This window comes from Anolis carolinensis, chromosome 3, assembly GCF_035594765.1.
Source record: "Anolis carolinensis isolate JA03-04 chromosome 3, rAnoCar3.1.pri, whole genome shotgun sequence".
Taxonomy (NCBI): Eukaryota; Metazoa; Chordata; class Lepidosauria; order Squamata; family Dactyloidae; genus Anolis; species Anolis carolinensis.
Genome location: NC_085843.1, coordinates 210,371,478 through 210,391,792, shown reverse-complemented (window position 1 = coordinate 210,391,792; position 20,315 = coordinate 210,371,478). Strand labels below are relative to the sequence as shown.

The 20,315-nt window shown below is 39.5% G+C and overlaps 1 protein-coding gene across 1 annotated transcript; it reads left to right on the top strand.

Annotated features, from left to right (window-relative positions):
• The first annotated feature begins 672 nt into the window (after positions 1-672).
• Positions 673-19,394, top strand: LOC103282700 (lysosomal acid lipase/cholesteryl ester hydrolase). Its single transcript, XM_062976982.1, has 9 exons — positions 673-729; positions 2,090-2,188; positions 3,433-3,538; positions 4,673-4,871; positions 9,748-9,857; positions 13,914-14,050; positions 14,641-14,781; positions 18,873-18,944; positions 19,377-19,394. Exons 1-9 carry the CDS (start codon positions 673-675, stop codon positions 19,392-19,394), a joined length of 939 nt encoding a protein of 312 aa, XP_062833052.1.
• The last annotated feature ends 921 nt before the right edge of the window (positions 19,395-20,315 follow it).

The following is a 20,315-nucleotide window of genomic DNA, read 5'->3' as shown; positions in this document are numbered from 1 at the left end:
GATAGGATTTTTTTTGTTCTGCTTTCATCAAATTCTTTGTCGTTGTTTTCTCCTTGTTAATTTTTTATCATGACATCTTTCCATATTCATTCAAGATAGGGTTCAAACTCACACCTGTGTACAGAGGATCCTCTAAGAAAATCACTGGTCCATCTGCAAAATCTTTCAACTTATAACTTTTGCCTTTTATCCTTAATCCTTTAATAACTTCTCCCATTCTTCTGCCATTGTTCAAAACCTCTACCACCAGTAAAAATAATAATGGGGAAAGAGGACAACCTTGTCTAGTCCCTTTCTGTAATTTATCAGACTTAGCCAGTTCCCCATTATCCAGAAATTGGGCACTTTGTTAAAATCTGCTTAACCCATCTTAGGAAATTTAGCCCAAAATTCATGTTTTCATGATGGCCCACATAAACAGCCGAGAAACATTGTCAAATGCTTTTTCAGTATCTAGAAATATCACTGACCTGATATGGGGTAAAGGAAGTCCCCGCAACCCGTGCTCCAAGTCCCGGCTACCTGCAAAACCCACAAGACAGAACTTTTCCTTTTCCAAGAACTGTTGATGTACAGCATCACATAAGGGGTTAGTTGGGGTGCAGGGAGGTTATCTAGAGGGGGAAAGAAGGAAGGAAGCCCTGCTCTGAGGGCTGTGGGGGCTATGGGGCCATGTCGGTTACCGGAGCCAGCTGCAAGAGGCAAAAGGGAAAGAGAAAGACACAGGAGGCAAAAGATACAAAGAGTCAAATATAGAGGATAATACACCATAGTGCATGTTTATTAAGGGGTGATTTTGTAATAAAGGGGGAAGATAGATTGTATCCAGGTTGCTGGTAGCTGCTGCAGGGCTCCTCTGTATTTCTGATTGTTTGCAAAATCGATTCTTGTGGGACACCAGGCTACCGTTCTCTGAGGCTCTTCCTGCTGTGGCTTCTACTATATTTTATTGATAATTTTGACCCGGGGAGGGGTTTGATGCTTAACATCAACCAGTAAGCTATCTTCTATCATCCGAGTATTAGGATTGCTCTTCTATCTAAACTGCTGTATTTATCCCCTTCAGGCTTTGCAGCATTCTGGAGGGCAACCTCCATGATGTTATTTCCAGCATAATATCACCAGAAATATGAAGTTCAGTCATGAATTAAAGCCCACCCTCCAAGCAACCTCTTAGAGAATGCCAAGCAATACAGGCAGTGTTAAACTTCATGCTTGATTAGAGTATATATCTTAATTTTAAAAGGAATTTATCTATGGAAATAGTAGGAAAATATGGCTGGTATTCTCTAAACATGCAGTCTGGACTACAAAGGAGTAGTTGTGAAATTATTTGGATACTTGCCAGTTTACTATAATTACCCTACCTTCCCTTTGAGTAATTAGAGTTCCACCTACAACATCTTTACTACTGGTCACTTTTTATGCAATACTTGGCTTACTCTTATAAAAGCTTCTAAGAAGATTGTTTGTGTTTCCATTTCTTTCTGGAAAGCCTTGAATACAATCAACTTAAAAACTCCAACTTCTGGAAAATTTGATTTAATCTAAAAACTGAAACTTCAAATTAAAAAAATTGTCTCTTTCTTAGCTGAGAGAAAAACAGTTTGAAGGAACAAGAACCATACTTTAGGTGAGTGCACTCTCTCTTGATAGAAATATATTTTCTGCTTTAGAAGAAAAACCTCTTTTAAGATCAGCAGAGGTAGCTCTGGTATAGACTTTCCCAATATGGTACCTCATTCCCATATTTTGGACAGCAGCTACCTTCTTCCATTAAAATTGGCTGATGGGAACAGTAGCTAAAACATCTGGAGGCTATCATCTGGGGAAACTCTTTTACAACTGGGATTTTCAGATGCTTCCCCCTCTTCCCTGAATCTCAAAAAAAGAGAGGAGTATAACCAAGGATAGGACATTCATTACTATAATTCTTTTGGTGTAGTAATGCAATGTAAACGTGAACACTATTTTCAACAGAATCATAATTAACCTATGTTTTTCATCTTTTGTTCCTATCTCTGTTTAAATGTTTCATTATAAAGCTGCATTATTTCATCCAGGATGAAGGTGTGGATTGTCATTATAGCAATGTTTGTTGGAAAGAATTATCACTTTAGGAGGATTCTACACTTCTGAAGAACCTGAAATCAAATATACTGTGAATCCAGAGTGCTTTTTAAATGTTGTAAGTTAAATACAGATTTGACAAGTGGCCTTTTGCTAGATGGTGTCATAAAGAGCAGTAGTCATCCATATCAGTCATTGTGAGCAGCCTTCCCTTGAGATGCCAGAATCATATAGTATAATCTGTCTAAACTGCACACACCAGACTGCTTTATTCTTTATATCTAGTACAAAATATGCATTTGATCAGCCAATGATTTACATTGTTATCCCTCACTGGGTTGCTACTGGGTCTTCTAAATTAAAATTGAAATATCAGCCAATTTTTCTATTGTTAGTTGCATTACTGTACTACATTTGTCCAGTTAGATAAATTGTTTTAATTATACAAAATACATTTTTGGATTTGACTCTTCTGTACTGCTTTTTTATTTTAGTGTCTATAGTTTTTTAATTTGTCTAATTTAAAATATATGTCTGAAAATCTATGTTTTTTAAAATGACACACAACAAAAAATTTCATTTGTTTCATTTTAAATTCTAATTATGGAATAAGAACAACATGTATGTGGACATTAAAAAAACTTAAGTTTTTCTTTGAAAAAATCATAAGAAAAAGAATACAAAAAAGCACAGTCACAGTCTTTTTCATTTTATTTAATTATTAAAATACATAGATTTATTTATTTATTTATTTTTATGTGAGAAAAATCTTCCATGCAGAACAAGTATAAGTTGTTTATGATTCCCAAAAGAAGCAAGTAGATTTTCGTATGCGTCCTTTCACTAGCTTAGCTTGCTTTCTTGCCTTGCACTAAATGAAACTGACTTTGGAAGCCTTCCAAGCTTTACAAAACTAAAACAAAAAAGTTTGGGGTCAGTTTCTACTCTTAAGTTTTTGGTGTGGGCCATGCAAACACTTTGGAATGGCTTCCAACCTACAAAACTTCTGATTTTCTTATGAATTCCAATTCATCTGCTTTTTTGCACATCTCTATCAGCTACCTTTGTGATTCCTTGATGGCACCATTACAAAGTGAGCTTTTGGGGGGGAGGGGGGGGGACTTGACACAGCTTGGAATGTATGATATATTTCTTAAGAAGATGACCATGTTCTCACTTAAGTTCTGCTAAATATTAGTGGCTATTTGCATTGGAATCCTTGTAACTCATCCAACTTGTGCCATATGAATGGTGCTATTTTTCTCAGGCTTCTATAAACACTTGTTGCAATCTTCTCTCAAAATGATTGCTTCCTTTTGGTATAGAAAGGATCCATATAAACAAGCCTACTGTGATTTGCAGACTGAGATTATCCAATATCACGGATACCCAAGTGAAGAACATCATGTGGAGACAGAAGATGGATACATCCTTACAGTCATCCGAATACCTCATGGAAGACATAATGGTACAAACAAAGATAATGCTATAGAAACAAAGAAATGCCCAATTCTCTCCCGCCCAACCTTGACTTGCTAGTCTTTTATATTGTAATTCATTTGCTTGAACATCTATGCATTGTTGACAGTGAATATTTGTCACTGTTCCTTTGCAAGAAGCCAAGTGAGGAAAAAGACACAGAGGCAAACCTCAGGGAAGATGTGTTAAGAGTTTTGAATGGGCACAATAGTCTTAAAGATCCGCTGCTGAATATGTGACATGTCCATCAAGAATTAAGATATGTTTCCTGTTTTCCTGGACTGGTGTGACACAATAGACAAGGTGTTCAGGGAAGTGAAATGTTACTGAATCCATGTTGGGTTATTGGTTTGAGGAAAATCTAACTTGAACAATGTCAAATGCTCAGTTAATGAATTGACAATCTGCTGATGGCAATCTTACAGAAAGTTCTGCACCAAGGCAGAAGCTGTCAGATCCCCAATGCAATATTTTTGAACATACAACAATTTCACATTTATTTAATTATGCGTTTATTTTATTTTTATTTAGTATTTAATGACATGGGACTTGAGCAGTTTCATAACATAGACAAAAACAAAACATTGGCAGAGAATCAATGATAATGAACTTTTTTTTTTAAAAAAAAAAGATTTATTCTGTGAAAGCACCACTGATTTAAAGCTAAATAAAAGCATAACAATAAGAATAAATGTGCAGTGTGCATGTTCTAGTTAAAAAAAATAAAAACCTTCTTCATAGCTAATTGATGATCCAGAGCTTTTTTGAATTAAAATGTCTTTAGAGGATGGCAGGAGAGTAGGGAGGCAGCCAAGTTCACATTCAAAACAAAAATAATCTTGTCTTGGAAGTTCAAGAACAAGCTTAGCGTCCTGTTTTCAAGATGAGCAGAGGAAAAATGCAAGGCACATTAAAGTAACACTACCTGAACAGTGTGATTTAGTGTTTAATATGAAGTTTCATTGGCAAATCTAGAACACATAATTTTAAACATATTAATTTTGGCTAAAGCTTTGGTAAGTGAATTGTGTCCTGACCACACTGAAAACTGGAGCTCTGTTATGGAGAACATAACAATGCAATAAAAACATCTCTCCTTTGTTGCTGTTGTTGTTTTTTGCAGGTTCACGGCCTACCATATTTTTACTACATGCTGTGCTTGGAGATGCTTCTCATTGGGTTTCAAACCCACCTCAAAATAGTTTGGGTTTCATCTTAGCAGATGCCGGCTATGATGTCTGGCTTGGGAATAGTAGAGGAAACACCTATTCTTTAAACCATAATAACCTGAATCCCAAGGAACAGAAGTTCTGGGAATTTAGGTAAGGATATTCATAATGTCCACCATCACATTGGTGAAAGGGGTTGCTTAATGTGTCTAAGGACCTCATCACATGGACTTTGTGAAGTGTGGTGGACCATCAGTCTAGCAAAGGGAATTCTACCTTTTGATCCCCTATCGTCCCGTTTCAAGTTTTGTTTTCCCATCACACATGTTTCCCTCTTCGGTTTCCCCCCCAATGTTGCCTACATTCAAACCATCACATGGAGAATCCTTTTCTCTACCCTTTCCGTATTACTTATTTTTTTTTTAATTAGGATAGACTTCAATATTGAAAGCCAAAATTACTATATACCCCATCCCAACTGCAGAAGAGGGGAGGAAGCGGGAGAATTTTAAACCTCTTTAGGTCTTTCCCCTTCCTTCCTTCCTTCCTTCCTTCCTTCCTTCCTTCCTTCCTTCCTTCCTTCCTTCCTTCCTTCCTTCCTTCCTTCCTTCGTATAAATCACTTTGCCATGAGCCTCTCCTGCTGGGCTATGATTCCCTTCATTAGACCAATGGAATTATAAATCACTTTTTCCATGATCCCCTCTTGCAAGATTGTACTTCCCTTCATTAGACCAATGTAATTATAAACCACTTTGCCATGATCCCCTCCTGCTAGGTTGTGCTTCCATTCATCAGACCAGTGTAATTAATTATAGACCACTTCTCCATGATCCCCTCTTGCAAGGCTATGCTTCCATTCATTAGACCAGTGTAATTATAGACCACTTCGCCATGATTCCCTCTTGCAAGGCTGTGATTCCCTTCATTAGATCAGTCTAATTGTGAAGTCTTGGCTCTGCCTTTTCCTCTGCTTTGTTTTATTTCCCCCTATTTATAGGTTTTCCCAATAATGTAGATACCTCAATTTGTATTAGTTTTGGGTGGAGCATAAAAAACCCCTAGAGGCCAGCCTTAGTTGATCTATTCCATTTGCCTGCACAGTGCTCTCTTGCTAGACTCCTTTTCTTTCTGCAAGAGGTCTACTGTGTTTAAAGGCTTGGGCATTGTCTGGTAAAGCCTAAACCCAAGGCAATCCAAAACAGGCATCCTTAGCACTAAACACTGCATTCAGCAGTATTCATATACCACCAGTGCCAGAGACAACAGAAGCTTTTGATCAGCTTACTGCTGCTCAGTCGTTTAGTCGTCTCCGACTCTTCGTGACCTCATGGACCAGTCCACGCCAGAGCTCCCTGTCGGCCGTCACTGCCCCCAGTTCCTTCAAGGTCAAGCCAGTCACTTCAAGGATACCGTCCATCCATCTTGCCCTTGGTCGGCCTCTCTTCCTTTTTTCTTCCATTTTCTCCAGCATCGTGATCTTTTCCAAGCTTTCCTGTCTCCTCATGATGTGGCCTAAGCTTCACAAAGTAACAGATTGAGACAGCTTGTAAGCACCAGTCTGTAAAGCATTGTTTTGCATCAGAGGCAGAAGACCTTTACACTATTTTATAATAGTCCTGGGTGGAGTTAACCTTTTATTCATCTTGTTTTCAGTAAACTCATTTTGGTTATCTTTTCACCTTTCATAAAGTGTGTGTGTATGTTAAGGGCAGAGCCGGTCCTAGGTATTTTTCAAGTGTAGGCGAACAGAATTTTGGCGCCCCCCCAAACCAATCACTGAAAAATAAAAGCGTTGGATAAGCGAAAATGTTGGATAATAAGGAAGTATAAAGGAAAAGCCTATAAAACATCAAATTACATTATGATTTTAAAAATTAAGCACCAAAACATCATGTTTTACAACAAATCAATAGAAAAAGCAGTTCAATACATGGTAATGTTATGTAGGAATTACTATATTTGCAAATTTAGCACTAAACATTGAACAGGGATATAGGGCAGTGTGGACTTAGATAACCCAGATAGCCCTCAGTATTAAAAAAACCCCTCTAAAATCAGGACAATAAATAAAGAACAACACTCTGAAAACAGAAGAAATCCAGACAGCAAACAATCAGGGTCAGCTAACTCCTCCCAAAAAAAGATTCTCCCAGGCGAGAAGAAGCCAGGCCTTGAAGCCACAGGGCCATTAAATGCTAATCAAGGTGATTAATTACAACATTCACACCTGCTTCAAAGAAAAGTTCTTTCTCCCACCCTGGACCTTCTACAGATATATAAACCCCACTTACCTAGCTTCCAAGTTCCTACAGACCTCACAATCTCTGAAGGCCCCAAAGGTGGGCTCCCGTGGTGCGAAGGTGGGTCTGCGCTGGCCGGAAGGCCCAGCGCGGCCGCTGGAAGGCCCGAAAGAGAAGGAGGTGGAGAGTGGTGCCCTCCTCCCAGGACGATGGTGCCCCCGGGACGATGGCGCCACAGGCAAATGCCTATTTCGCCTTATGGTTGGACCGCCTCTGGTTAAGGGTCTTGATCTTAACAGAAGGTATACAAATAGCTCCCAACTAAAGCTAGACTCTATAGTTTTTCTCAAAGGCTTGAGAATGCCATCACTGTAATTATAAACCACTTTGCCATGATCCCCTCCTGCTAGGCTTTCCTTCCTATAGCAAGAATATAATTTTGAATGTTAATTACTATTAAGGAGAAAATGCAGTGAAAGTAAAGTAGTGAGGAATAACTATTCCACTTCGTCACTGAAATGATTCAGCATGGGTGAATCTGTCAAGTCTCATCAAATGTGTTTTTAGCATTAGCAACAGTTCTGGCATGTGCCAGGAGCTCAGAACACAATTGTGGGTACATCATGCTGACATCAGCAGATGCTTCTGAATTACCAGAAATTGGGAGAGTAGTGAAAGCAACAACATGGGCACAATCTATCTCTTTTGCCTGCACTGATGAGTGCAAGGGAAAGGGCATGGCAACAGCCTATGCAGTTAATCTCTCTGACTCTCATCATACTGATCCCCCCCTGTTTTGTTCTATTTCTCTAGCAATCACAGGCAAAATGGAAGGCACATGTGGTGCCTTGTGACAGCCTGCACACCCTTTCTCCTTCCCTCTTCACATGGGAGCATAATGGTAATGCGCATTGGTGTCCTGTCGCTTACCCATCATACAGGGGAAACTGTAGCAATGCGCATTGCAGCATTGCTATTTCCCTCATCAGATGAGGAAAGGCCAAAAACAGTGGGTAACTCCACTGGCGCTATCCAAAAGTCAATTTCCCTTACCATGTTTGGCAAGGAAGCATCTTGAGACGCTTCCTCGCCACTTTGGCTTGGCAGGATCTATGGCCAAAGAGGAGTAAGGGGCCAAAGCCCCCTTGTGTGATGAGGTAAACAAAGACACCATTAACATTTGTGTATACAGGCAGTCCCCAAGTTACGAACATCTGACTTACAAATGACTCATACTTAAGAATGGGGGGGAGGCAACGGGAAGTGAGAGAAATCTATTTCTCAAAAAGGAAATTCATTCTTGAAGGAGTCATCACAAGAAAAGGTGTCTCAACTGGAGCTTTATCACAAATCGTTGTATCTACAATAGGCTAAATTTTTCAAATCCAGTTTTCACAAGGACAGAAAGTGAGGTGAAATCTTCTGAATAGAGGCACGGACAGCAAAAAAAAAATCACTACAGGGATGTTCACCCTTTCCTATGCAATCCAAAGCTTTTATATCTATCAATCAATCAATCAATCTATCTATCTATCAAAAGTAGGAGGTGCTAGCATTTCATTTCTAAAGTTCTTTCTGAATTGTGTGGTCTTTACTTTGAAAGAAGTTGTTCTACTCTGGAAACTTTGTTTTTGTGGCAGAAACTATGTTAAATTGGTGGAGATTCAACAAAGCAAAATGTGCTATCTATAGGACGATGTACCTTGTGCAAAGTTTTTACAGTGTTTAAATATTTGCCATGTTTTCATGACAGAACCAATTAGGAAATGACATTTATAACCCAGGAACATAGTAGCGACATCATCATGAGACATCTTGACTGACCCCTACTTCCGGGCAGAAAGGCACCATCCAAACTCTCCTGACATCCATTTTCTTCTTCTGTTAAATTGGAGGGAACCCCCAAGACACATCCACATAGGTCATTACTTTTTTTACAGCCCATCACAGAGGTTGGCTTAGAACAAATCAGTTATCCCCCCCCCAAAAAAAGCTACTCCCCACAATGACCTCATGGCAGTCAGGCCAAAGTAAAAGTATTGGTTTTTTTTTAAAGCAGTTTATGTTCGCTTGGCTTTGCAAATGCTTGCTTACTTTAGACCTCTTTGCAGATTCAATCAGTTTATTTATTTTATATTTAGACTACCTATAAAGGGCGACTGCTACAGCAAACTATTAGAGTCATTTGGCTACCGAGCAGCTTTGCATTCCGGGAAATGTAGTTTATGGCAGAGCCTTTTGCAGTTTCTACAATTGGGAGCATAGCCTTCCCAAATTACAGTTAAGATGGCTGTGATTAGTTATGCTAGCGATGGCAGCAAAAATGTGCCCAAAAGAAGATTTTAAATGCACTTTAAGTTACCTTGGCTTTACCAAAGTCACTTAATGGTTATAGTGAAAATTAGACTGACTTTGGGAGACATCCAAATGTTACGGATCATTTCTGAAGAAATTGGTAAGTAATTCAAATTCTAAATTCCCCCCCTCACCTTTCCTGCATGCCTTGGAACTCACCTTTGTATGCCAAAATTTTATGAATCTGATAGAATTATGATTTTTATTATGAATTATGCACAACCCATATATATATATATATATATATATATATATATATATATATATATATATATTCACATACACACAGAGAGACATATGACTGGTCTTACACCTAAAAATGTACCTGTTCCAACTTACAAACAAATTCGGTTTAAAAACAAACCTACAGAACCTATCTTGTTCATAAGTTGGGGACTGCCTGTACATTCCTATGTGTATTTCTTTATCTAGTTTTCATGAGATGGGATACTATGACATTCCTGCTGTCATCAACTTCATCCTGAAGAAAACTGCCCAAGAACAACTATATTTCATAGGACATTCTGAAGGCTCAACAGCAGGCATGTTATTCTTTTTCTGACTATTTTCAACTGTGATTTCTGAAGAAGCAAAGAAACTTGGAAACGTTAGCATCTCTAGTATGTCCTGGGGCCTGTGCTGTTCAACATCTTTATTAGTGTCTTAGATGAAGGTTTAATAATGATTTTCCTGCATGGCAAGGGGTTGGATTGGATGGCCTGTGGGATTTCTTCCATCTCTCTGATTCTTTAATTCTACTTTTTTCCCCTTAAATTCTCATGATGGGGATAAATCTTTGAGTGTTCCTAAAAATCAAAATCTCACTTTGCCAGCCTTTCACCATTAGATCAGTGACTGCTTTTATCTCTATCACTACATGGCATTTGCCCATAACCTTTGCATAGAGGTAGGCCCATTCCTGTGTAATTGTCTAAATCCCTTCTTTGTTGGTTTTGATGGCAAAACACAATAACAAATTAATGTGCTCAGGAATTCCTTCTGGGGAGAAGTAGGCATGTGTTATTTCCTGGATGTTCCAGATTTCAGAGGAGAGCTATGCCATATCTGTAGATCCTTCATGACTGATTGGTAGTACAATTGCCTCACTAATTTATACCCCAAGCACCTTTACAGTCTTGACAGTTCAAGCTTCATTAGGTGCTTCAGCCAATCAATTTATATCCATATAAACTGCTATACTGACTCTGAAATGTTTATAATCCATAGTACTTTGCCAAAGCTTCTGCTTTTTGGGAGGAAGGTGGGTGAGATGGGACAAATCTACATGTTCTCTCATTCAATTCCTTGTTTTTGTGTCTTATGTCTAGCAAACTGCCTTCTCCTATCTCCTCTTCATCTGCTTTTGCCACATCCTAACCTCTGGTTCTACTGCCATCTTTCTCATCAAAAGTGTATTCTTTGAGTAGCTAGTACTCAAAATACTCAAAGAATTTAATCCACAAATTAATGTGGTTCTTCTTCATGGTCTTTGTGAATTACACAATAGGTTAATCTATGCCTGTGCAGAGCACTGTTCGGAACCTTCTAGAATCACAAGGCAAAAAGGTTTGGGCGGTAACCCCACCCACCATCCCAAGGCTATATAAGGCCATCGAAACCCTTTTGTCCATGCAGCTGCGGGTTTCAGGAATTTTCGCTCAGCCTCATTAGTTTTTGGGACTTTTTCTTGCTTCTCTGGCAAACTTAACTACTGTGTTATTTCTAAGGGAACATGTTCCATTCCAGCTTTGTGTTGCTGAGACTCCTAATTTCAGTTCATCTCACTCTGTGAATACAGTGCTTGAGGCCAAGTCCAAGATGGCTATGATCCACTTCAAATGGTGTGTGTAGTGTGTGGGGAAACCTCCCAACACGGAAAGAAATTCTAAGTGCCTTCCCTTTTTGTGAGAGGACCATTCAGTTTGGTCATGTATTCATTGCTATCCTTTTATGCCTCAGTCAAGGAAGTACTGGAAAGCCAGGCTTAGCTCTTCCCTGTACCAGCAAGCCCTATTGGCTTCGTCCAAGGCTTCTGCCTCAAGATCCCTCAGTTGGTCAAAGCAGTTGGATGCAGGAGCATCAAAGTTTGCCCCCACTTCTGCTTCAAGGAAACCCATCCCTCCTTTGATGAAGGCCACTGTGAAACATTAGGCCAAGGAGGAGGCTGCCTTTAATTTGAAGAAAACTAAGTTCAAGGAGCCCATTCCTTTGCCTGATAAGCCCCCAACACCAGAGAAGGCCTACAACGCTGAAGAGGCTAGATAGAAAAGGACCAAAAAAATGTATAAAAAGGTGAACCTCAGGTGTCTCATAGTGAACTACGAGTCCTAACTACTGAATTACGAGAGGCTCAGAGGGCAACTCCTGAATAACCTGTTGCACTTACCCATGGAAGGAAGGAATGATATCGTCAAGCCACACTGAGAGTGAAGAAGCTCAGCACCCCACAGAAGTTGCCAAGGCCCCACCACCTACCCCTCCTGCTGACTATGAGACTGAGCCAGTACCAGCCAGGTCTCCATCCCACCAGAGGTTGCATGCTATTTCAGAAGACTGGCCTGTTAGAGCATACACCTCCCCCCCTTGTGCCACCACACCACCAACATCTCTGTTAGTCACTTGACACCATGAAAAGGGTGGCTGGGACCATATACTCCCAAGACCCCCAACGCAATGGGCATTACTGCATGCCTCCAGCAAGCATGACTCTGCGGCAAGATTGGATGATTTCATAGATGGGACTTTGCTGATGGAGACTATGAACCCCACTTGCCTTCGTGGTTTGAGGTTGACTCCTATGCATCTTTGAACTACTGCTTTCCTTATTGTTTGCCAGAACTAAGGGTCTTGATCATTGATTCTCCGTTTTCTGCTTGCCTTTTACATCTTACATGCTTCAGGTGATGGAGGCATCCTGGTCTGACTTGCTGCAGGTGATGAAGGCATCCTTGCCTAACCCCTTGTTTGTGCCACCCACTTCAAGAAAAGTAGTGACTTGCTATCGAGTTGAAGACTCCAGTTTGTCTTGAGTCTCTCATCTTCCAAAGCTGAACATAATTGTGGATGAGGCATAGTCTTATTCAAGTCAATGTCTCCATTATGTTCCAGCAGAGAAGCAAAAAGATCAATGCTACTGGGAGGAAGCTCTACTCAGGTGCTACATTGTTGGCCAGCATCTCAACTTATGGCGCCTGAATGGCAAACTACCAAAGGCGTCTGTGGGACTCTATTGCCCCCTTCTTCAATTGTCTGGACGATGAGGTCAAAATCCATTGTCCGCCTTCTACCACAATGCTCTACTCCTAACACACCTCCAGGTCCAGCTACCACTATGTTCTACATGAACAAGCAAGGGGGAACCCGTTCTCGTTCCCTGCTTCAGCTAACCTAGGAGCTTTGAGAGTGGTGCACTCGAAGAAACATCTTCCCAATTGCCATTCATCTTCCTAGTATAAACCTGGAGCAGAACTCCATTTGCATGCCACAAGTGGTGACTCCACTGACCTTCTCTACTCTACATCTTCAAGGGGCCACCCAGAGATCAATCTTTTTATGATGTCCACCAATGCCCAATGCCAGTGGTTTTGTGCCAGGGCCATTCTGAATCCATCTGAGAGGTGCCTGGGTGATGCCTTCCTCTTGTAGTGGAAACACCATCTATTTTTGCCTTTCCCTCTGATTCCATTTCTTCTAAAAAGCTCCAGAGCAATGGCTCTTGGTGCATCCTGATCATCCCATGGTGGCGAAAGCTACATTCGTTTGGTCAGCTACTTCTGATATCTCAATGCAGATATCAGCATTTTGTTCCCCTTGCAGAGTTTCTCTCAATGTCGGGCAGACAGATCTATCACTGTGATGTCGAGGCCTTACATCTAAAAGCATGAAACATTGGGTTCTAGGACCTTCGAACATAATGGTCTGCCGTACACCAATTCACACAATGCTGCTCATCCCCCCTACACAGGGCCCATGACACCTCAGGGGTCATGCAGCTGCAGCCTAGGAACTGAGGGATTTAGGCAGGGACCGGGCCTCAGGATAGTGGGTGGGGTTATCACCAAAACTTTTCTGCCTAGTAATTCAAGAATGTTCCGAACAGTCCTCTGTGCAGGTACAGATTACCCAATTCTGTGAATTCACAGATGTCCACTCAAAGAAATACAGTTAGGTAAGCAATCTCTCTTTATACTTTCAGCTGCTTTTTAATTCAATTTTTAACTTATCTTTTTGTATGATGTTATTGTTAGGAGTCTCTGTTTTAGCTTTTCCAGATTACCTTTAGTCCCAAACTGGGAGAAGGTTGGGGAGCATATACAATACATTTTTTAAAATAGTCTACTTTTTGCTTGGAAATCCCTTCATACAGGTTACAATCACTCCCAAGCGTGGCCATTTACTTGATTTAGATTTCCAACCCACCCCAAAAGGACAGACTACCGAAAATAGGACCTAGACGTAATTCATTGTCACTTAGTGTTCTCTACTAATGTGATCCCAACAGTTCTCTCTTTTTTTCAGGCTAATCAGTGGGAGAATTTCAATATACTTTTTGAGGAAACTGTTCATTTCTTTCCTTAGTGTGTCTTTGATTTTCTCAGGATTCATCGCATTCTCTACTTGGCCAAAATTGGCTGAAAAAGTCAAGGTATTTTTTGCCTTGGCACCTCCAATCATAGTCTCATTTGCTACAACTCCTGTCACAATATTGGCACGGTTTTCTGAAACAACATTTCACGTAAGTTTTTCTGGGGCTTTCCTTCTATGACCATTGAATGCTACATTCAAAATCCACAGTGTTTATTTAAATGTTGCTCCCAAACTCAAAACAGCTTAAAATAACATACAATTAGAAATATATGAAAATAAGCTTATATGGAAGCCAGCACAACTCTGTGTTCATGTTGTTGCCTAGGTCTGGAATGATACACAAATTTGCTAGCCAATTGCTTTTCACCAACACAATATTATTTCCAGGTAGTCATGTTTTGGTGCTAAAGATCTGAATGTTTTGCATGGAAAATGCATTTTTCCATGACAAAAAACCCCTCACTCTTTCCAGATAACATGACTATTTAAAATGCAAGGTATCGTTTCTTTGTTTGCATACAGATATTCTCTTGTGAAAAGTAAAATTTGACAAAATGTTTAATTTAGAAAAATTATATATATATATATCCCCATTGTCATGAATATACAGCTGTTGAGGGTTAGAATGTTTCTCACAATCAGGTTCAGAAATGAAATGGAGTACACATGATGGTCAGAAATTCTGTGAGAACTACACTTCCAAAAATTCACATTCTTATCCTTTGCTATGTATTTCAGATGATATTTGGGAACAAAGGATTTTTTCAGTATCCTACGTTCTTAAGAAAACCATTCACAACACTCTGTGTTTATCACCCTCGATTATGTGCCAGCGTTCTATTTTTTGTGGCAGGATATAACGCCCCAAATTTAAACATGGTGAGTGAGAATCTTCTTTATCTGACATTTAAGAGAAAATTGAAGGAGGCTTGTGTTTAGGTTCAATAGGTTTAGAATGAAATTAGAAGATAGGTAATATTTTCTTTGCTGTTGTGCACCTTGGTAAAATTTAAGAAAACATTGAGTTTGTAATTAAGTGGATTAATGGCATACAGAATATAAGAAAGAAAAAACATTTATAGACAATCAATCACACATATTACAAGTATGCCATTCCTCTGAACCCCCAACCCTCCCCCCACTACCAAACCACCACCCCAGACTTCCGGCACCACCGAGTAAGAAACTAGTGTCTCAAAAAAAAAAAAACAACCCTACCCTTATCCTACATTAATAAGTTCTCCTTGTGACTATTTTGAAATCTATTTTTGTCTTCTTTTCTAGATATTCAAATGCAAGCCTCCATTTCATTGCTTCCTCCTCGTATAGCACTGGATAGCTTGGCAACTTGAATATACTCTAATACTTTTTCTCTCCAATCCTTTAGCAATAGTCCTTTTTCTCCTTTCCAAAATTTTGCAATTAATATTCTCATTGCAATAAAACTGTATTGACATATTTCTACATCTTCTTTACTGTTTTTGTCACCAAATAGTCCTAACCTTTTTAATGATCATATTATTTGTTTCCTTACTCACTTTTCCTCAAAAAGTTTGTACCAACAGTCATGAAAAGGTACCATATATACTCGAGTATAAACTGACCCAAATATAAGCCGAGGTAACTAATTTTACCATTAAAAACTGAGAAAACTTATTGACTCAAATATAAGCTATGGGTGGGAAATGCAGCAGATTCTGGAAAATTTCAGAAGTAAAAAGAGTTATCAATAAAATTACATTAAATGAGCCATCAGTGGGTTAAACCGTATTTATCATATTTCAAAGAAAACCAGTAAACTATCTCTGTAATTGAAAAAGGAGGGTCAACAAAAATATGGTATCAACAGTAACTTAATAGTAATGATGATGATGATGATGATGTATTTGTACCCCACCCAATCTCCATGGGGACTCAGGGTGGCTTCCAACATAGTAAAAGGCAAACATTCAATGCCTTCATCACCAAAAACCATAAAAATTTAAATAAAAGACAATACTAAACATTGTACAATAAGTTAGTGTGATGCCTCATGGGCCCTGTAGTCCTGTTCCTAGTACTATTGTGGCAGATGAAGATGAAAACATGGGGTTTTCGCCGGTTCAACAAGAGCTGGAGTCTCTTCACCTGCCGGATGTTGATGTTTGCCCTCAAGAATTCAGTAAAACAGGCCTTGGACAGGACTCCCCTCCGTTTCCCAGGAAGGAATCTTATTCTAGAGACAGGGGAGTTAGAGAGGCCCAACGGAGGAGTTTACGGATTGCAGCCAAACAACAGACTGATTAGGCCTGCTTCCCTTGGGAAATTCTAAGGAGTCTTGCATCTGGACAGAGTTGGGTTTCGCTTCTTGTTCTCTAGGGAAAGAGATTTGTTGGCGGGAAAACGAGACCCAATATAGGTGTTTGGCGCGAGAGATTCTTTGCGGAGTCAATTGATCAGCTTCAGGAGAGAGATCGTGTGTGGACTTCGTAACCCCAGTTCCTTGCTTCCCGGATCAAGTTTCAAGCCCTTGCCTTGCCTTGCTGTTTAACCACGGACCCTGCTCCACGCTTCATGTTTTGCCTTGTTTCCAGTCACGGACCTAGCCAAGAACCAAGTTTATTTCCAGCCTTGTTGTCAAGCTTCATTGGACTCTAAGACTCTGTCATTTCCCCACACTATTGCTTGGCAAAAGTGTGTGTTTCGGTCAAGTGGATTAAAACTTTGAACTCTAATATCATTTTATGGACAATACATTTTTGGACTATATTTGACCTCTTTTGAAAGGTCTGTTTCTGAACTATATTCTTCACTTGTTTTATTGCTTTTATATATTTCCTTAATAAAGATATTAGATAGAGATTGGCCTCCGTGTACGGTTATTGGTGCCCAGCAGCCAGGGGTCTGACAGTTAAATAGACAGTTGCATTAAATAATTATCATTAAAAGCAATTAAAAATCAGCCAAGGTAAAGTGTCGTATCAGTTCCCTTTTGCCTTCTCTTAGGCTTCTCCTAGAACAGCATTGGACTTTTCATTTGCAGAATCACACTGTTGGCTCATGTTCAGCTGGTGGTCAACTAAAACTCCTTTTATAGAATCCTAGAGTTGGAAGGGACTTCTACAGGTCATCTAGTCCAACCCCTTCATTCTGCCTTCATGCAGGGAAAGCACAATCAAAGCACCCAGACAGATGGCCATCCAACCTCAATATCAACAACAATAACAACAACAACAAGAGTTGGAAGAGGCCTCTTGGACCATCTAGTCCAACCCCCTTCTGCCATCATGTAATAAAAGCACAATGAAAGCACCCCTGACAGATGGCCATCCAGCCTCAATAATAATAGTAATAATAACAACAACAACGATGTTGGAAAAGACCCCTTGTGCCGTCTAGTCCAACCCCCTTTTACCTTCATGCCACAAAAGCACAATCAAAGCACCCCTGACAGATGGCCATCCAACCTTAACAACAACAATAACAACAACAACAACAACAACAACAACAACAACAACAACAGAGTTGGAAGAAACCCCTTGGGTCATCTAGTCCAACCCTTTTTTGCCTTCATGCAGCAAAAGCACAATAAAAGCACCTCCTGGCCCCAGAAGTCAAGTAGGCATCCAGGCAGGCCACAGCAAACAGAGATCTCACTGCGAGCACAGACCTCCGCAGTCAGTGGAGGACACAGCAGAGGAGGACGACGAATATGTCGAGCGGGGCTTTTTCAGCCCCCAAAAGGGCTGAAAAACTCATCTTATATTCTAGTATATGTAGTATATATATACTATATATAGACATTTGAGGTGTGCTTTACAAAAAGAAAGAATCATCCTATTTAGTAAGCCTTATAAATACTGATTTGTTATCAATAAATGTTTGATTTATATACTTATTTATATACCTGTATTCCTTGGTTCACCTAACAGTTATTGGACTGAAAGAGGTGGTGAGTGGAAAAGTTTTAAGAAGCATTGACTTACATCATACAGATAGATAGAATTATATTAGGTAAACCGCCATCTACCGGTCATGCTATTCTATTACTTGCTTTCAATCTAAGTATATAGAGTGCCATCTTCAGTTAAAAAAACAACAGACATGTGTACTTTTTTCAGAATGCAGAGTTTCCAATCCTAATCAGGAAAGATTGAGCAATTAGTGGCTAGGGATGTGCCAATGCAGTAGAATTAATGTAGCCAGACACCACTTTAATTATCATGGCCAATACTATGCAATCATATGAGTTGTAGCTTTACAAGGTCTTTAGCCTTTTCTGACCCATTATGCAGGTGTTCCACCAAACTATAACTCCCATGATTATGTAATGAACCATGGTAATAAAAGTAATGTAAAACTGCAATCAGTATACACTGTAGATTAACTCTATGATATTTTAACTTGGAACATCATAACTCTTCTGATTTGCTTTTGATTTAATATTAAGATACCTTTTATTTCAAATACTGTGGCTGTAACAGATCCAAGGAATTAAATTCTTGGATTCACAGGCTAAAGATCTTAACATCTCATGGTATCAGCCTAGAAGATAATACACAATACCATCATTTACTTAGGAATTTCAACAGTACAGTTGTACACTGTTAACTGAATGCACCTCACTTTTATTTTGACTAATCAAAGAAACTAGAAACTTAGTTTTCATTGGACTACCTCCTTCTAGAGCAGTGGTTCTCAACCTGTGGGTCCCCAGATGTTTTGGCCTGCAACTCCCAGAAATCCCAACAGCTGGTAAATTGGCTGAGATTTCTGGGAGTTGTAGGCCAAAACACCTGTTCTGGAGCCTCACTTCTTCAATTTACTTCCAGAGTGCCAATTCTCCAAGGTAAACTGGGTTCTAACTAAATCAATGAAAGAATACCATCTCCACTTTAGGGCCCAATCCCTAGTCTTCCATATTGTGGCAATATCTTTAACCATATAAGCTATTCCTTAAGACATAATGATTATTTAATGCTTTCTTTCAGAGCCAACTTGATATATATACAGCACATAGTCCCGCTGGAACCTCGGTACAACATGTTCTTCATTGGTGTCAGGTATACCGAGTTTTCAAATATTATGTTATGAATGGAATCCTGCCCTACATATATTGGAATTGCTGCTATATGCGTTCAACAATTAATATCCAGGGGTTTTCTTGGCAAAATACCATATTTCATCACATAATAGGCATCATCACATAATAGTTGCACCTCCATTTTTGAGGTGGCAAAATTGGTATTTTTGAATTCCCTGCACAATAGTCTCATTCTTAGTTCACTCACTTAGGTGTGACTTTGGTGCTACAGAGCTTTACTTAGCTGGCAACTAAGTCAAACTCTCTAGCACCAAAGAGAAGAGGCAGGGATGGAGGGAAGTGGATTCACTCTCTCATGACATTGCATGGCTGAGTCAAGTCCCATAGCACCAAACGAGTAGGTGTGCAGAGAGTAAAGCTTCACTCTCCCATGCCCCAGCCCCCTTTCCAGCTATGGGTCTTGACTTGACTCTCAGCTGAGTGGTGGCCCATAGCTGGGATTTTTTTCACTATGTAATTGTCACATCCCCTTTTTTACTGCAAAAAGAAGAAAAGTGCTACTATTATGCAATGATATACATATGTTCCGAGGAGGTTTGCATTGCCTTCTGTTGCTGTTTGAAAAGTGTAGCTTGCTCAGAGTCACCCACTAGTTTTTAAAGGAAAATTTAGGGCTTTCTGTAGTCCTAGTCTAACATTAATACCACCATACCATGCTTGCAATTAGAATGCACCCAATTAATGTGATAGGACATGTATTAGCCACATATTAAGTAGTCTACTCTACTCCATTGCAGTATATCTGTCCAGGTGACCCCTTATTGCCACACACATATATTTTAATCCAAACTCAACTCACCTTGAAAAGCCATATATAGGACCCATATTAGGTAACCACATCAGTGCAAGGGAGTGTTTCTACTGTGTGCACATGTTCACCATACTGGTTTATACCCTGTTTCCCTGAAAATAAGACATCCCCAAAAAATAAGACCTAGTAGAAGTTTTTTATTATTATTATATTTTTATACCCCACCTCCATCTCCCCAGAGGGACTCGGGGCAGCTTACATACCAGTTGTATATGGAAATAATGGTAGTAACAAGAAATTTGTTACATTTTGTCTGGTTTATTTATGTTGGTTTGTTATGACAACTTCTCTACAGTATAGAATCAATGTTCATTTTTTTTGTTCAACAATGAATATGAATTCTTCTTCATGGAAAAATAAGACATTCCCTGAAAATAAGACCTAGCGCATCTTTGGGAGTAAAAAATAATATGACACTGTCTTATTTTCGGGGAAACACGGTATCTTGCTACAGTGACCAGGTGTTCCATCTCAATCACCACTCTGTCCATTTTTTAGAATACTGATGTTTTAAACACT

Coding starts and splice junctions, on each gene's coding strand:
- LOC103282700 (XM_062976982.1), top strand. CDS start 673: ATGTCGGTTACCGGAGCCAGCTGCAAGAGGCAAAAGGGAAAGAGAAAG. Junction 730..2,089: donor GAAAGAGAAAGACACAGGAG/GCAAAAGATACA, acceptor TTGTCATTATAG/CAATGTTTGTTGGAAAGAAT. Junction 9,858..13,913: donor TTCTGAAGGCTCAACAGCAG/GCATGTTATTCT, acceptor TGATTTTCTCAG/GATTCATCGCATTCTCTACT.